The sequence below is a fragment of the Periplaneta americana genome, chromosome 4 (genome assembly GCF_040183065.1).
Source record: "Periplaneta americana isolate PAMFEO1 chromosome 4, P.americana_PAMFEO1_priV1, whole genome shotgun sequence".
Classification (NCBI taxonomy): domain Eukaryota; kingdom Metazoa; phylum Arthropoda; class Insecta; order Blattodea; family Blattidae; genus Periplaneta; species Periplaneta americana.
In genome coordinates, this window is record NC_091120.1 from 21567126 (window position 1) to 21584310 (window position 17185).

A 17185-nucleotide genomic window follows, 5' to 3' on the forward strand; every position below is an offset into this window, starting at 1 on the left:
ATATTTGGTTGTAATGTCTTGTTTATAAAACAAAAAACAATCAACAATGTATACACGTCTCCATAACAACAGATGGCTACCATAATATTGTATGAGAAGATAATGTTTTGCAAAATACCAGCAAATATTAAAGTGTCCGGTTTTTTTTGTCCCTGAGTGTATTTTGTAATTTCCATCGTAGTAACGACTTTAACATCTTTACTGCCATTTCCGGCAATTACTTCTCCAGGCACATTGTTCAGTTGCAGCCCTGTTTCATCTGCCTTCCAAATATTGCCTGGCTTATTTACCAGATCGTTTTCCACCATAATTCTTGATAGAAGCTGAAAATAATCAGCAACTTCTTTCCTGTTCATCCCTTCAATCCTTGCTCGTGAAGTACCTTCACCCTTTCTTATGGCAAGCTCAGGATTTCGACGCATGAAGGAAGCCAGCCATACTTTATCAGCTTTCCCGTCCTCAGTATTAAATGTTGTCTTTATAACGAGAAACTGCGCCATGTTGAAGGCCATCTCCAGAACATCTTTCCTTTTAGGAGAAAAACCAACACCTTGCAGATCAAGAATGTGCTTCACCAACTTTTTTTCTGCCTCATCCCCCAGCTGTGAAGATGTCCCTAGAACACTTTTGTTGAAGTTATTGTTCTTAACTCTGGTCCTTAAAGTATATTGTACTGTTTACTTGCTGCTCGTAGATACATTCTCTTTTCCAGAACAGCGAGACCAGCATTTCTTAAATCTTCTTCACTCCAGGAAGCACGATTAGATATTCTAATATATTTATGTGGCATGTTTGATAACCTTAAATTTAAAAAAAAAAAGAATTAAAATATGAAGAAACACGATTTGTCATTCTAATTTATTTATTTGGCATACTTGTAACTTTAAAATAATTTAGAAAACACAATGAAACTTAACAGAGACATGATTCATACGCCAAACCTAGTTGCAAATACCCTATTACGATTTAAAGAAACGTTATTTTAATAATTTAGACGAACTGTGTAATAAAATTTCCGTATATTCTTTCTTTAAATAAAAAAAATAGATCACAAACTGCGTCATCATTCCTATCATCGTGATAAGTCATCTGTCCTAAATTGATAGGTGATATGACGCACCCAGCTGCTTAATAGAAAATATGGCCGAACGGCATATAACTGTGTACACTGCATGTGGATGGATATAGCTTCCACCAAAATTTTACAATTCCTAAGTATTACTACTACAAATATGCTATATAAAAATATTAGAAATGTTGGACGAAAATTCAGGCACATACCAACGACAATTCATTGAAGAAAGTCGATGTAAAATACACAATAATATATTGTGAATTTTATTTCAACTCAACAATAGGATTTTATTCTTCCAACAATAATTCCTTTCTACAATTCACCTTAAACGCTCTCGTCAACAATAGGATTTTCACTCAACACAGTATTCGTTAGTGCACTCCACTGACGACAATGACAATTTACTTGGACTATTACGAACAACAATGAACTGTTAATCTTAACTAATATTTACAAAGCACTATTTACAAATCAGAACTATCAGTTCTCAGTTCACAGTTCTTCTAGCTCAGTCACTCGAGTTCACAGTATCTCGAACCACAGACCTTCAGAGACGGTTCACTGTACTCGAACTCAGGTCCCTCCAACTGCGGTCCACTGCACTCGAACTCAGGTCCCTCCAACTGCGGTCCACTGCACTCGAACTCAGGCCTTCGGATGCTGACGCAGTTGCGGACGCACACTCGAGTCGAACTCCGGTACACAAGACTGGCTTGCTTGCTCTGGCTTACTCACTGACTGGCTGACTAATCAACTGAAAAACTGCTCGAGTTCGCTGGCGTTTCTTCTTTTATAATCACAGCGACGTAGCCTCGAAAGTTCGACGCGTCTCCAGAGATTGCACTCCAGAAAAATCCAGAGCCCTCTCCTCTCTACCAGCACCAGATGCGCGCGCACTCTCGTCGCGTTGACGTAATACACCCCCTCTCTTCTCTCCGCCGCGCGCCGTCCCAAAGTGCTCCGCGCGATCTTCTCTCTTGCGGGACGCTGGTCGTGAGTTCGAATCTCACGTCGCTGTCACAATATATAATCGCGGGAGAATTTCACTGCATCAGCACACTTCCTTGTTACTCTCGCTGAGCTTAGACATGAGGCGAAACATAGCGGTAAACTGGGAAACTAAAGCCTGCGTTGTCTCTCCTACCCCTGTCTTCTCTCCTACCTTTCCCCTATATTCAAACACCGTACAAGAAAGTTTCTCAAAACTAATGTCCACGTAAAATTAAGCGCACGTTGATGTACAGTAGGCGTAAAATTGATAAGAATCAAAGTAACTCATTAGTATCAGGTGGGAGAAGCTTGAATTATTTTTATCTGAGGAATTAACTGGAAACTGGAAATTAATTATGATTGTTGGCAAAACAGTTAAATATTATCTATACACAGAGTCCCGTGAAAGTAGTTTTATTTTTAAGGAAAAGTCGTTTCCAAAATTTCAAGATTTCGGTGTTATTTTAAAATTTTAGGGTGCTATTCATAGGCATTTCGCTAGTCTGCGCTACGAGCGTGCTAAACTAGCCCTGGCTATCGACTGGTTACTTGTACAGAATTCATATCATATCGGTAACACTGGTTTATGAATACGAAAAACGTTAGTTCGCTGATCATCCACCGGAAGCCCGCGCTAAGAATGTCTATGAATATGGCCCATGTAGACTATATGCAGATTTTGTAATCCTGGATTAAGATGCTAAACATGATAAGAGTAGCATATGCAGCATTTTCAGCATCAATTTTCACTTAAGAATGTAGTTAATATAACCTCTTTCATGTGTTAAAATAAACGATGTTGTAATTGCACAGTTGACCAGTTTCAGCTTTATGTCACCTATCATGAATAGTCAAGACGAGACAAGATAACTAATACAGGTTCTAATGATGTCTGACATAAAGCTGAAATCAGTCAACTAGGCAATTACATTTTAGTTTATTTTAACACATAAAAGTAGTTATATTAAACATATTCCTAAATGATACAAAGTGTCAAGAGCGTGATAAAGATTAATAATCAATATTCAGTTTTACAATAATTAGGCCGATATAGATTTTAATAGACGACTGCATTCATTTATTGACAAAACAGCGAAATGTTCCGCCGAAAAAAAAAAGAAAATAAAGGATTGAAAGTATGAAAATATTACTTAAAAAGTACTTTAAATGTTAAGATTTCGCGAATAAAGCGAAAACTATTGCTGGAATTAGTTAGAAAACTTGATTCTTTCTACGCTATTATTAGAATTCGCGTTATTTAGCGATTCAAAAATGTGTTTTTGTGAGGTTATGGCAGGAAGCATAAAGAAATGGTGTAAGAAATTGAAAAAAAAAAAATGGAAACAACTCGCGTTATCGCCTATTGCAAATTTCACGAACCTCTATCTCTACAACACGAATATAGACTATAACAGGCATCGGCAAAAATTTAAGCGTGATCACTAGCAATAGTGACGTCGCAAAGGCAGCGCAGTAAACTGTCTTTGCTTCACCAAATCCCTGAACTTTCCTAATGGCATATTCTAGAGCGAAGTTAAAAAGTAAAGGTGATAGTGCATCTCCTTGCTTTAGCCCACAGTGAATTGGAAACGCATCAGACAGAAACTGTCCTATACGGATTCTGCTGTAAGTTTCACTGAGACACATTTTAATTAATCCAACTAGTTTCTTGGCAATACTAAATTCAATTCAATAAGAATGTTATATAAAATTTCTCTCTTAACCGAGTCATAAGCCAGTAGACAAGCATCTATCAGTGGTGGGTTACCTGCTTAGATTTAGACTATCTCAAAACCTACAACGTCTGTTCGCAAACGTGTGTTTAAGAAAGAATTGAGGGAACAGTATTCGTTGTGCACATGATGTCAATGTAGGCGCTTTGTGTGTTCAAAAATTCTAATAGGTAGGCCTACTTACGAATCAAATATCGCACGGCATTATACACATGTCATAATGATTATCACGAAACCGTAGCATGTACTTGTATACATATCCAATCTAATTTTAAATGGAAATGTATATAGTAGAAAATAAAAAAAAAAAACAATTTTCTTTTCGTGAGGCTGGACGGAGCGAATAAATTATTACATCTACTGCTTACAAATGGCTTTTAAGGAACCCGCACGTTCATTGCCGCCCTCACATAAGCCCGCCATCGGTCCCTATCCTGTGCAAGATTAATCCAGTCTCTAGCATCATATCCCACTTCCCTCAAATCCATTTTAATATTATCCTCCCATCTATGTCTCGGCCTCCCCAAAGGTCTTATTCCCTCCGGCCTCCCAACTAACACTCTATATGCATTTCTGGATTCGCCCATACGTGCTACATGTCCTGCCCATCTCAAAGGTCTGGATTTAATATTCCTAATTGTGTCAGGTGAAGAATACAATGCGTGCAGTTCTGCGTTATGTAACTTTATCCCTCTTAGCCCCAAATATTTTCCTAAGAACTTTATTCTCAAACACTCATAGCATACCTATGTTCCTCTCTCAGAGTGAGAGTCCAAGTTTCACAACCATACAGAACAACAGGTAATATAACTGTTTTATAAATTCTAATTTTCCGATTTTTTGACAGCAGACTAGATAACAAACGTTTCTCAACCGAATAATAACGGGCATTTCTCATATGTATTCTGTGTTTAATGTCCTTCCGAATGTCATTTATATTTGTTGCTGTTGTTCCAAGATATTTGAATTTTTTTACCTGTTCGAAGGATAAATCTCCAATTTTTATAGTTCCATTTCGTAGAATACTCTGGTCACGAGACATAATCATATACTTAGTCTTTTCGGGATTTACTTCCAACCCTAGTAGAATTTCAAGTAGAATTTCCGCGTTTTCCCTAATCGTTTGTGAATTTTCTCCTAACATATTTACGTCATCCGCATAGACAAGAGCTGATGTAACCCGTTCAATTTTAAATCCTCTGTGTTATCCTGAACTTTCCTAATGACATATTCTAGAGCGAAGTTAAAAAGTAAAGTTGATAGTGCATCTCCTTGCTTTAGCCCGCAGTGAATTGGAAAAGCATCAGATAGAAACTGGCATAGGGTAAACTAGGGTCTGTTGGACAGTCGGGCATGTTGGACACTCTGTACTTTAACGTGTTACCTCGCCACTTGTGGGCACCACATTCTGCTAGAAGTCAATGACGGAAATAGCCACGAGTGGGGCTACTTCCGTCATTGACTTCTAGCAGAATGTGGTGCCCACAAGTGGCGAGGTAACACGTTAAAGTACAGAGTGTCCAACATGCCCGACTGTCCAACGGACCCTAGTTTACCCTATACGGACTCTGCTGTAAGTTTCACTAAGACACATTTTAATTAATCCAACTAGTTTCTTAGGAATACCAAATTCAATAAGAATGTTATATAAAACTTCTCTCTTAACCGAGTCAGATGCCATTTTTAAATCTATGAATAACTGATGTACTGTACTCTTACATTCCCATTTTTTCTCCAATATCTGTCGAATACAAAAATATGATCAATAGTCGACCTATTACGCCTAAAACCACACTGATGATCCCCAATAATTTCATCTATGTACAGAGTTAATCTTCTCAAAATATTCGACAACATTTTGTACGACGTCAACAAAAGTGATATATCTCGAAAATTACTACAGTTAGTCTTGTCCCCCTTTTTAAAAATAGGTACAATTATGGACTCCTTCCATTGTTCTGGTACAATTTCCTTTTCTCAAATAGCAAGTGCAAGCTTATAAATTTCGCTATATAATGCACTTCCACCCTCTTGTATTAATTCTGCTGGAATTTGATCGATACCTGGAGACTTGTACTTTTTCAAATTTTCTATCGCAATTTCGACTTCAGAAAGTGTGGGTTCGGGTATAAATGGCTCAGCAGTTTGTATTTCAATTTCGTCCCGATCATTTCTATTTGGCCTGTGTACATTTAGTAGTTGCCCAAAATAGTTTTTCCATCTGTTCTGGATTGAATGAGAGTCTGCAAGCAAGTCTTCATTCTCATCCCTGATCACGTTTACCCTTGCCTGATATCAGTTTTTAAATTCCTTTATACCCTTATATAAATCTTGAATGTTTTTATTCTTACTATTTGTTTCTACCTCATTCAGTTTTGTCCTTCAAATAATCTCTCTTTTTATTCCTAAGCGTACGATTTGCTTCCCGTCTTTTATTGAAATAATTATCTCTAGTCGCCTCAACTGGATCCTGTAAGAATTTCAATTTTGCCTGTTTCCTTCTTTCTACTACCATGCAACAATCTTCATCAAACCACGGTTTCTTTTTCTTAGTTTTATAATAGCGTACGCTCTGCTCAGCTGCAATTTTGATACTATCTCTGGTATTTTCTCACACGCTATTAACATCTAACTCTTTCTCAACTTCGTCAGAGCTTCCTAAAGTGTTCAAATCTATTTGAAATATCGACCAGATAATGTTGCTTAATTTCCTCGTCCTTTAATTTCAGGATATTGAATCTACTAATATTAACTTGTTGCTCTACTCGCTTGGCTAATGATAGTCTTTCTCTTAATTCTCCAATTACCAAATAATTGTCAGAATTACTGTCTGCCCCCCTGAAAGTTCGAATGTCTGCTATACCAGTATGTCTCTTTATCTATCAAGATGTGATCTATTTGGTTGTGTCAAAGCATCTGGAAAAGTCCAAGTATATAATTATATGTACTATATCCTTATAGGAGAACGTCGTACATTTGACAATTACATTTTTAGGTTCTGCACTTTAACTAATATATGATTATGTAATATAGTGAAATATGGTCAATAAAGAATTTCCTAAATAATAATGTGTATATTAATTTTATTGCGTTACAATAACCTACAGACATTTCCAAATACCGACTCCTAAAAAAAGTGGTTCATCTCTATTGGACTTCTCTTTTGTATTTTAAGATGTGTTATATTGATCTCATTATTAGGTTATTATAACTATTATTATTATTATTATTATTATTATTATTATTACTATTAATAATTATTATTATATTATCACTAAATTATTATTATTACATTATTACTAAACTATTATTGTCGGTCGGGGCGATGCAGTTGGTATAGCGCTGGCCTTCTGTGGCTGAGGTTGCGGGTTCGATCCCGGCCCAGGTCGATGGCATTTAAATGTGCTTAAATGCGACAGGCTCATGTCAGTAGATTTACTGGCATGTAAAAGAACTCCTGCGGGATAAAATTCCGGCATACGGCGACGCTGATAAAACCAAGGCAGTTACGAGCGTCGTTAAATAAAACATAACATTAACATTAATTCTTGAACATCTACATATATTGTTTTTGCACTTATCTTCTGTGTGTTTTAAAGATGTCCAATAATAAGTATCGTTCTCAACTTGTACAATTATTATCATTGTCATTATTATCATTGTCATTATTATTATTATTATTATTATTATTATTATTATTATTATCATCATCATCATTACCATTTTGTGGTGTTGCAGATGATGTCGCCCACGGGGGGCTACGCCACGCCGCAGTACTGCACGGGCGCGCAGGACCAGGGCGGCATGTTCGCCACGAGTGCGGCGCCAGGCGCCCAGACGCCCGGTCAACACGCGCAGCACCACAACATGTTCCCCAGCATGAGCGTCAACGTGTCCATGAACATGACCATGCACGGCTACCCGGCCAACATGACGGACAACCTCCAGCACCAGATGACGTGTCCGCAGGTGCGTGCCCAAGTACCAGCATCGTCATTAAATACCGGCCGGTGCCATATGCACTCGGGAAGTTTACAAATTTAATCTTAAACGTAAGAAAAAATGAATGAGCTCATTTATAAAGTTTATTTTGTCTAAGATCATGTCCTGTTTGGGATGCAGGGTTGAGCAACGGTAGTACAGGGAAATCATTTTATTTTTACTTCAATTTTTATTGTACCTGAGTTTTTGAATATACTTCACTCCCACCCCTTCTACTAATGAAGTTCAACCATCCTCCACACAGATCCAAAACCGCATATACAGTCATAGTATCCTTACGGTCATAGTAAACAGTACGTTCCAAAAATATGTTCGCGTTTTCCGTGACGAAAGAGCTTTCAATATTGAATCATTTTCGCACAGGTACTGTCGTCCATTTGCCTACGTCGCATCCCGGTTTCCCCCACCAGCTTCTATTCGCCTCTCTGTAAAGGCTAGTGGCTGGCTGTATTAGCTCTTTTCTGAGAACATTAATTTCTGTTAGGAATTGGACGTCTGCGTTATATTATACAACTGTTAAAATAACTTAAATAAAAGGGCCTCGTTAAGTAATTAACTGTCACGTGATTTCCCCCCTTTCTACGACCCTGCGACATAACCACTTGGACGGACAGTAGATAGCATGTCTGAGTAATTTTATCTTTTCGGATCGGGCAGAAGTGAAGATTGAATTTACAGTACGTAAGGTACTCTTTTATAGAGTAGGTACAGAATTATTTCAACATGAATTACTAGTTACAAAGGACGAAACTGGTAATTGGGATTAGGTGCAATAGTCTATAGCGCGATAATATGCACAAAAGAATTGAAGCCTGTATCGAAATGAACGGCCACCATTTTCAAAAATGTGTTTAAATATCCATATTATAATTATTTTTCAATTTAAATTTATTCTCTATAGTGTACGCTAATGTGCTGTAGACAGTATAATGTACATTACATAATATATACATCCGCATGGATAGCTCAGTTCGTGAGTAAAAACCCTCATTGTTATGAAAATTATCAAAGTCAAAAGCGTGATATTTCCTAGTTCACGTAAATGGATGAACTACTTTTCTTCCCTCCTACACCTAGTAAAGTGATTTGTTTGTATTTTACGCCAGTATCATCGAACTCCAGTCGTGGAAGAGGGTAGCAAACGGTGTTTCCTGTTCTCCTGTTGATCCAAAGGTATAGCCAGGTTAATATTAGAAATGTTAGTAAAAATAAAGTGATGTCCCTGTACGATACTTCAAGCGACAACATTCAAACGCCACCATGGAAATGAGAACAGCCTACGTGGGTTTCATTTGTCTTCTTGCGCGCAACGCTAATTGAAGAGAGTGATTCCAAAACGCGTTCAGTCCATTTTTATGAATGGACCGGTATATTTTTTTTATCCACCAATCTACGGACTGATTGAGTTTTCAAGTGACATGCACAATAACACAAAAACTTTTAGACAAGGATTGGCGTTGTTTTGGAAGAAAATAAGCTTAAGATATAATGATAAAGGTCTCAAACATAATCATCAAATCGATGGCTCAGAACCAGACCGTTTCAAGTCCATTTTACTATTTTTATTTTCAGTAGAGCTATTTTAAGCTCCTGACATTCAAAGCTTCATGAAACAATTTGGAATAGCTTCACAGCTTATGTAGAGGAATATTTACAATTTTGTTCGATTCATATATGCATACAAGAACTGGAACACAATGAATCACAGATTTCTTTCTTATAAAAAGTTTGACTTAGAACAGTCCGGTTCTCAGCCATCGATATATATCATCATCATCATCCTTGCATGTATTGGGCCTATTGGCCCGTTACGGTCTCTTGCCAACGCTTGAACGTTCTGCCCAAGGATCTCTTGCCCACAGGATGGTAATTTAAAATTTGGCGAGGAATTCTAGAACGAGGCATTCTGATGACATGTGATCTCCTGTTTTGTCTGTATTTAGAGTTTAGGCCTGGCCAATGTTTTATAAATTCTGATGCGCGTGTGTTTTTGTACTGAGGTTGGTTTGAATATCTGATTAATTATCCCCATTGCTCTGTTGAATTTAATAATTTTCTCATTCAAATCCTTTTCTTCTTCATATGAAATTTGGTAACCGAGATAACTAAAATTTTTGACTTGTTCGATGATCTTATTATTGATGCATATTTTGCTACGGACTGGTTCCTTTCCTTAAAAAAAGCCAAACTTTAGATTTGTCAGTTGAAATTTCCATATTGAAACTTTCTGCCATTTGATTAAAGTTGTAAACCAAACGTTTTAATTATCTTCTGAAGTTGCCATAAACACAATATCATCAGCAAATAATAAGGTATCTATTTGGGACAAACGACTTATCGGTAAACTTCCATGTGGTTTCAATCTCCATTCCTTAATAATGTGATTCATGTATATTATAAATAATAGAGGAGATAAACTACAACCCTGTCTCACTCCTTGATTTATTCGTTTCCATTTTGAATATTTGTTTTCAATCTATAGGCCTATCGTAAAAATATATATCGTAAAAATGTCCAATTGGACTGAGTGAGTTTTGGGATCACACCACAGTCGCGAAGCTCAATACGTAATAAATATGCAAATATTAGGTAGTTGCTCACCACTAGGATCGCTAATATCGTCTCATTACAGGCAATGCAAAATAGTACCGTCACAGTCTATTGTTTCTAGCACCCTCAAAACTCAAGCCTCGTGACTGTATATAGTAAACTATGATCACACACTTCAATTGGCGATGCTCGAATTTCAATCCTGTTTGAGCGTGGTGTGCGACTGCTTCAAGCAAATTCAAGCGATGTGTTGCATCGCATCTCAGGGTGTCCAACTTGCGAAAGCGGGCAACAACGACGAGATCGTCACATGTTTGGTCAGATCTTTGTTAATTACGGAGAACAAGAAGACAAGGGATTTCTTTTTACTAGACAATATTGGTGCATTTCTTACTTTAAAGAAGAATAAAAACTCATCAAATCTACATGGAACGCCAAGAGTACGGAGAATTTCATCATCTTCATCTCGTTCTCAGGAAGTTTCCAATAAGCTCAAAGAATAGACCTACACAAAAATGACAATGGAGACTTTTGATTACATGATGAGTAAACTGAAAACATCTCGCATTTGCCGATGAACTTTCAGCAGCCGGTTAGTGTCGAGGAAAGACTAATAGGGTAAGGTTCCGTATATCGCACCACTTTAGCATTTTTAATTTTTATCCATGACCATAACGAAAAACATGCCTTTACTAAATACTTTTGCGTTTGTAAAGTAGGCTTTTATTCAACATTACTTTATTTCACTAGTGAGATAAAGACTTCACCTCACAGTTTGAACTTTATCTCACAGTTCATTAGAATTTTCCTAGTACCCGGGTACACACGTATACTTTTCCATTGAACTATTACTCAAGAAGTTAATATATTACTTACTAGATGTCACTACTTCTACTTCTTTATTACCATTCCTTAAATATACATACACTCATGGCCGGTTTGTCCAAGTATTGTTAGAAGACTTAACGACTGTTAAACCTTCAACAGTTTGTTAAATACAGTTTTTCCATTTGTTCAACACCAGTTTGGCTTAACAGATTCTTAACCGTTTGTTAACTTTAAATGTAGGATTTCAGGCCGTTAACTCATTTAACAAACAGTTAAACATGGCTGATAACACCACAGCTGTTCAGACAAAAGTTGTGAAAGTAACATGTTATGTTCCTCTTTGAGGAATGTTTAGAGTAAGGGACGGTTTCACCAAGCTTCAGTAAATCAATCCAAATGAAACATTAACTAGTACTGAACATTGAAATATTTACACGATTACGTTTGTATGTGAGCTGTGTCCGTAGACTTCAAGCCTAGCAGCTATATGTGCCTCGTCGCGCTAGTTACTTCATGGTACCCAGATGGAGTAGGCCTAGTCAGTAGCGTGTTGGCTTGCCATCCCAGGGGCCGGTGTTCGGTTCTCGGCGATAACTTTTTTTTTTAACGTAACTAATTTTTATACATGTTACCTTTCTTCATTTTTATAATTTTGTGTAGTGGAACTTATTATTTCGCAACTCTGGCTCCACTAGGAGAATTTAAAAAACTCTTGGGAGATCAATTTTCTTCCCGAAATAAAACAAAGATAAACAAACAAATTAAAGAAAAATAAAAGAAATACACATGTGGATCTAATACATTGTCCACATGCCATCGGCGTCTATCACTGCCTGGCATTTTCGAGGCATTGAGTCCACCAGATCGCGGAAATAGTTCTGGTCCTTAGCGAAATCTTCCCAGGTAACCAGAACTTGATCCCAGAACTGATCTGGATTTTGAGGTGGGATGTCTCGATATTTGTCAATCCTCTTTTTCATGCTTTTCCGTGAACCGTCTTTGAACGTTTATGGCGGTGTGCGCGGGGTGATTATCCTGCTGGAAAATTAAATTTCCATCGGAAAGAAAACGATTATAAATTCCAAGAATCCAGCTCTTTCGCTTCTGTTTTAAAGCCAGTGCAAACATATCTTATCGCTAGCTATAATATAATTCTAATAAATGAAAGTTAATATACCAATTAAGTTTTGTTATGTTTCAATGCACATTATGTATTAATTTACTAATATTTCTTAGGTACCGGTATGTAGTTATAATAATCACTTCCATGTCTTAAAATAAAACTCAGTTGTATGTTACCTAGTTGAAATAGGCCACTTGTTTCAATTCACTAGCTACTATTAACTCTAGATTCTATGTTATTAGCTCTTCAACTATAGCCGATGTCAATAGTGCTTCAAAATACGCATTGAGTAAATAATAAAATGTTTCAGCAGCAATTGCTTCTTTAGGACGAAATTACATATAATTTATACATGAACCTAAATTAGAGAATTTTATATGATACGGAATTCTCCTCGGGGTTTTCTGTACAGTTGACTACACACACATTCGTGTAATTATTGTCACCTGGTGGTCATAATGCTGAGATTTTTCTAAACAGAAATTCATATTTAGCATTATAAAATGTAACCATACATAATAATTATTATTATTGAATAGCAGTCAATGCAACTTTCATTTATCAATTCTCTGTACTGTATGAATCATGGCTACTGTAACAGGTTACGATTTTACACATGTTTCATGACTTACTCCATAGTACAGAATTTAAATAATAATATCAGCCAATAAGAAGTTGTCTTATATATGCAAAATCATTACCAACTGCTGTTGAGTAGTTAGAATAGTATTAACGACAGTTAAAGTTAAGTGTTGGTTATTTTAAACAAAATTATGTTGGAAAAATGGAAAATATCTTAACAAAACGTTAAAAATAAACCAGCTGTTAATTTAACATTTGTTAAGCCAAATTAAACATTATTTGGAAAAACTGGCCATCAATCTCCTTCTCTTTTCTCTATCTGCTACGTCGTAATTTGTACATTACATCCATATCTAATATGCATATTTTTTTAATTTTGTCATAATTTACCTTTTGGATCCCAAAAGGAGGAGACTTGAACCTACGAAGTTGGGTTTACAGTATTTTAAAACAACACGCGTTAGCCAACTGAGCTAAACATACACGATGATTAATTAAGTTTTAATATTCCTCTTAAGTTTACAGAAGTAAAATGTGAAATTATTTTAATCACATTAGTCCTGTGAACACTTCTAAGTAATCCCTGAAACTTCAAAAAGACGAAAATACACGTTTAAAGTGAAAAAATATATATTAAAATTATATAATTAATTATAATTTGTTATTTATCCAACGCCTTAGATACCATTCTTTACTAATCATGGCCTCCTACATCATGACCTACCTAGTACACGTATTGATTCTAAAATCCATGCCATGGTATGTGATTACATGAGGACTTATTTTCAACATATTTTCTTTTATAAAACATAATTTTTCGTTACGGTCATGGATAAAATTACGTATGGTACTTGTGAGCGTGATCTTTATTGCACTCGTGTAATTTAAGCACTCGGCTGACGCCTCGTGCTTAAATCTTTCCACTCGTGCAATAAAGATGCACTTACCTCACAAGTACCATAAATAACTATTATTGAACAATACAATTTTTATTTTCTGCATTCCTTTACAGAAATACATTCCCAGAACATTTACCTTTCATGTAAAAAAAGAATCCTTGAATTTGATTTAATATTTTTGAAGTAGAATGACATTTTCGAAACACTTGTCAGTGGTGACATTGAGGCAACTAGTTTCCTAAATAACACCTGCGGTTTCTTAAAGCGCACCTCTTTAACTGCAGGGAACAGGATGAAGGAAAGCTTTTAATATTGAACATATTGAACAGGATTTAATATGAATAATGTAATAAATGCAAATTACAAGTTTATTGAAATTAATGAAAGAGAGTAACGCATCTTCAAATGAAATTGAAAAAATAGAGCATAAATTACCTACCATTTAAACTTCCTGAATGCGTTTTTTATTGTTACACATTTGCCATGTGCTTCACCAGGCAGTTCAAACTGTAAACTGCGTCACCTTTTCTCCACGATTATCTCCAAGCCACCTAAGAACTGCTTCATGATTTAGCTGTCTCAAATGGTTTGAAGATAGAAACATCTAAAGGCTGGGCCTCTGAGTATTATGACGAGGAAGCTGAAATAGGAGCACATCATTTTCCCGAGATAATCTAGCTTCTAAATTTTTAGAATGGTTCGTATAGGTGGACATACAGAAGCAGCACTTTTTTCTATGGCAGGTTTGAGTGGCAAATAAAATGTTTGAGCTATTCGACAAATAGTTCACTGTTGATGTAACCTGAATCAGAGCAAACAAATAACGATCCTGGAAGAACACCAGCTGATAATGTAGGATGCACTGTTTGACGTTTAAAAATTTTCATAGGTGGCACAAAATATCTGGTGCGCTTGTACAACACATACTTGTTGTATTAACGCCCTTTTCACCACTTGATATTGCACCCACCTGATGCATTCCTCGTTCAGTCAAAATTTTTGGGCCTTCTTTTGTACGGCTAGAATTGCTACAGTTGCTCATATCGCACCGGTGCGAATTAGGCACCTACAAAGTGGTGCGAATTAAGAAACTACGTCATAAGTTATTAATTCCTTCATTCTAGCTTATAATCACCACATGTTTGAAAATCGTACTAAGTTAAATGTTCTTTAATATTCTTTTAACCAATAACATCTTAAGATTATGGATTCCTTTGCATACAAATCCGTTATTTAGTTACAAAATGTTAGCTAAATTTACATCCACCTGAGCGATTATATTAAATACTCTATCACCACATTGCTAGCACAAAGAAGTGGCAGAAATCAAGTGACATGGTGGAAGTTCATATGGTAGATTGTAACAATACCACTAGATGCTACAATACTACAGTAACTTGTTTTAAACTAGCAGTGGTGCCATTTAGGAAGCGGTGCGATTTATGCTACTCTACCCTATAATAATTAACTTTTTTAAAGTCTTATATATCCAACATTTTACCACAGACATTCGCGAATTTACCGTATTTACTCGTGTTGTCAGTAACGTCTGATGATTTCTCTACAAGTTAGCTAAATCGTTGACATATTTTGTTATAGTTCGAGTGTGGAGCAAAAAAGATACTCAAAAGCATTTTTGACACATCATTTGGAAATGATAATAATAACAATGATAATAATAATAATAAATAAATAAATAAATAAATAAATGCGGCCAATGCGTAAGAGCAATCTAACTCTACAAGAACCCATATTTCATGACCTGAAAAATTCGGGGTTCTTTTTCTGTTCTCCATACTCATTTTCTCTATCTGTAGCGTTATAAACAAACGAATCAAACAGAATGGTCTAACAAAAACGAAGCGCGTAACAATTGGGCGCAATCTCCGAGTTAACCCGGGTGAAGAGAGCGGTCAGAAGAACGAGTTTCTGTTACCGAGGACAACTGTCGGTGCACTGCAATCGTAGTTTCACCGCGGTTTTCTTTTTACCGTATTCTCGTGACCCTTGATCAAGATTGGTGCACTCGGCCATAAGAGTGATTGCTCTTACTTAGGTTAGAGCTTGTTCATAGGCGTTCAAAGATATCTGACCTTCAATTTTCTGATTGTGTAAGCGAGTTTTCTAACCACGGGGTAAGTCAGAACCAAAGATATAACAAATTGATGAACGTTGAAATAGTTCCGCTAGTTCTCAATAGATGACCCTATTTTTGGGACGGGTAAAAAGTGTTTGGGAAAATATTGATATACAGAGTAAAAGTATGCAATATTTTAGGAGGTGCTAGTATACATCAAAACAAGAAAAAAATGTCTAATAAACATGGGTCCTACAACACATACTTTCTGAGATATGAATACTTGTTCATAGGAGGTGCTCAATGTGACGTCCATTCATGGCAATGCATTCCTCTGCCCTTAGGCGTAAAGAAACACGCACTCTTTGAAATTGACCTGGTTGTTCTTGATGATAGATTAAGGGCCATACGTTCTGGGGCTCGTTATCAGGACTTTCTTATTAACATATTACCTTGCTGGGGTATGTGCCATGTCAGCAAAGACTACAGAATAGATGTGGTTCATACATAATCGTTGGCAGACTGATAATGTCATCTGTAGATAATGTACGGTGTGACATTAGACGCGCTTGATTTTAAAAGTGGTTTGAAACGAATCCGTCTCATAGTTTCTGATTTACAGATTTCGGTTCTATAAGAATTACTCTGTAGCTATAGTAACTCAATTAAACTAAAAAATCTCTTGAGTAGGATCAAAATGAAGGCTGATGGAAAAGTTTGGTAAGGATATCTGAAAAATTAAACAAATTGTATGTGAATCACCAATTCATTCCCTCTTAACAGTAAATTAATTAAATTATTAATCAGTGTCATAAATAAGGAGCGGATTCCTATGTAATTAAATATTAGTTTTGCGTGTGATAAAACACAATTAACAAAGTTAAAAATTCCGAACATGAAGTTTCAAATTTAAAACCCGAATTTTATTTCACAAAAAAATTACGTAAATACATATTTTCAGGAAATCTATTATAAACACATAAATCTTGGAGGTTTTTACTTAAATAATTTTTTACAAGAAATTTTAAATATTTTAAAACTAAACCAATTATATCACTCAGAAGTACGTTATCATTTTTAAGAATTCTTGGTTGCTTCGTGTTTCTAAGCGCTGTGTGGTGTATCCGTGATCCATTTTCGTAATAGTATCGCCTTAAGTTCTGAGAACTGCTAGGCAGCATATCAATGTTATTATTAGAGAATAAATTAACATGGACAAGAAGGAGAGATCTTGCAACACATAATTAGGAATGTTTATTGTTGCTGAATATGATTTCATTCCACGCTTTGTTTGTGAAACAACAGATAAGAGCTCTGGTATGAACG

At 36.1% G+C, this 17185-nt stretch overlaps 1 protein-coding gene across 1 annotated transcript in view; it reads left to right on the plus strand.

The window, feature by feature from the left end:
• LOC138698781 (protein glass-like) overlaps positions 1–17185 on the plus strand; it is a 60627-nt gene that overhangs the window by 32564 nt on the left and 10878 nt on the right. The window contains exon 4 of the mRNA XM_069825005.1: positions 7537–7767. Within this exon, the coding sequence (XP_069681106.1) occupies positions 7537–7767 (231 nt within the window). The remainder of the gene's footprint in view (positions 1–7536; positions 7768–17185) is intronic.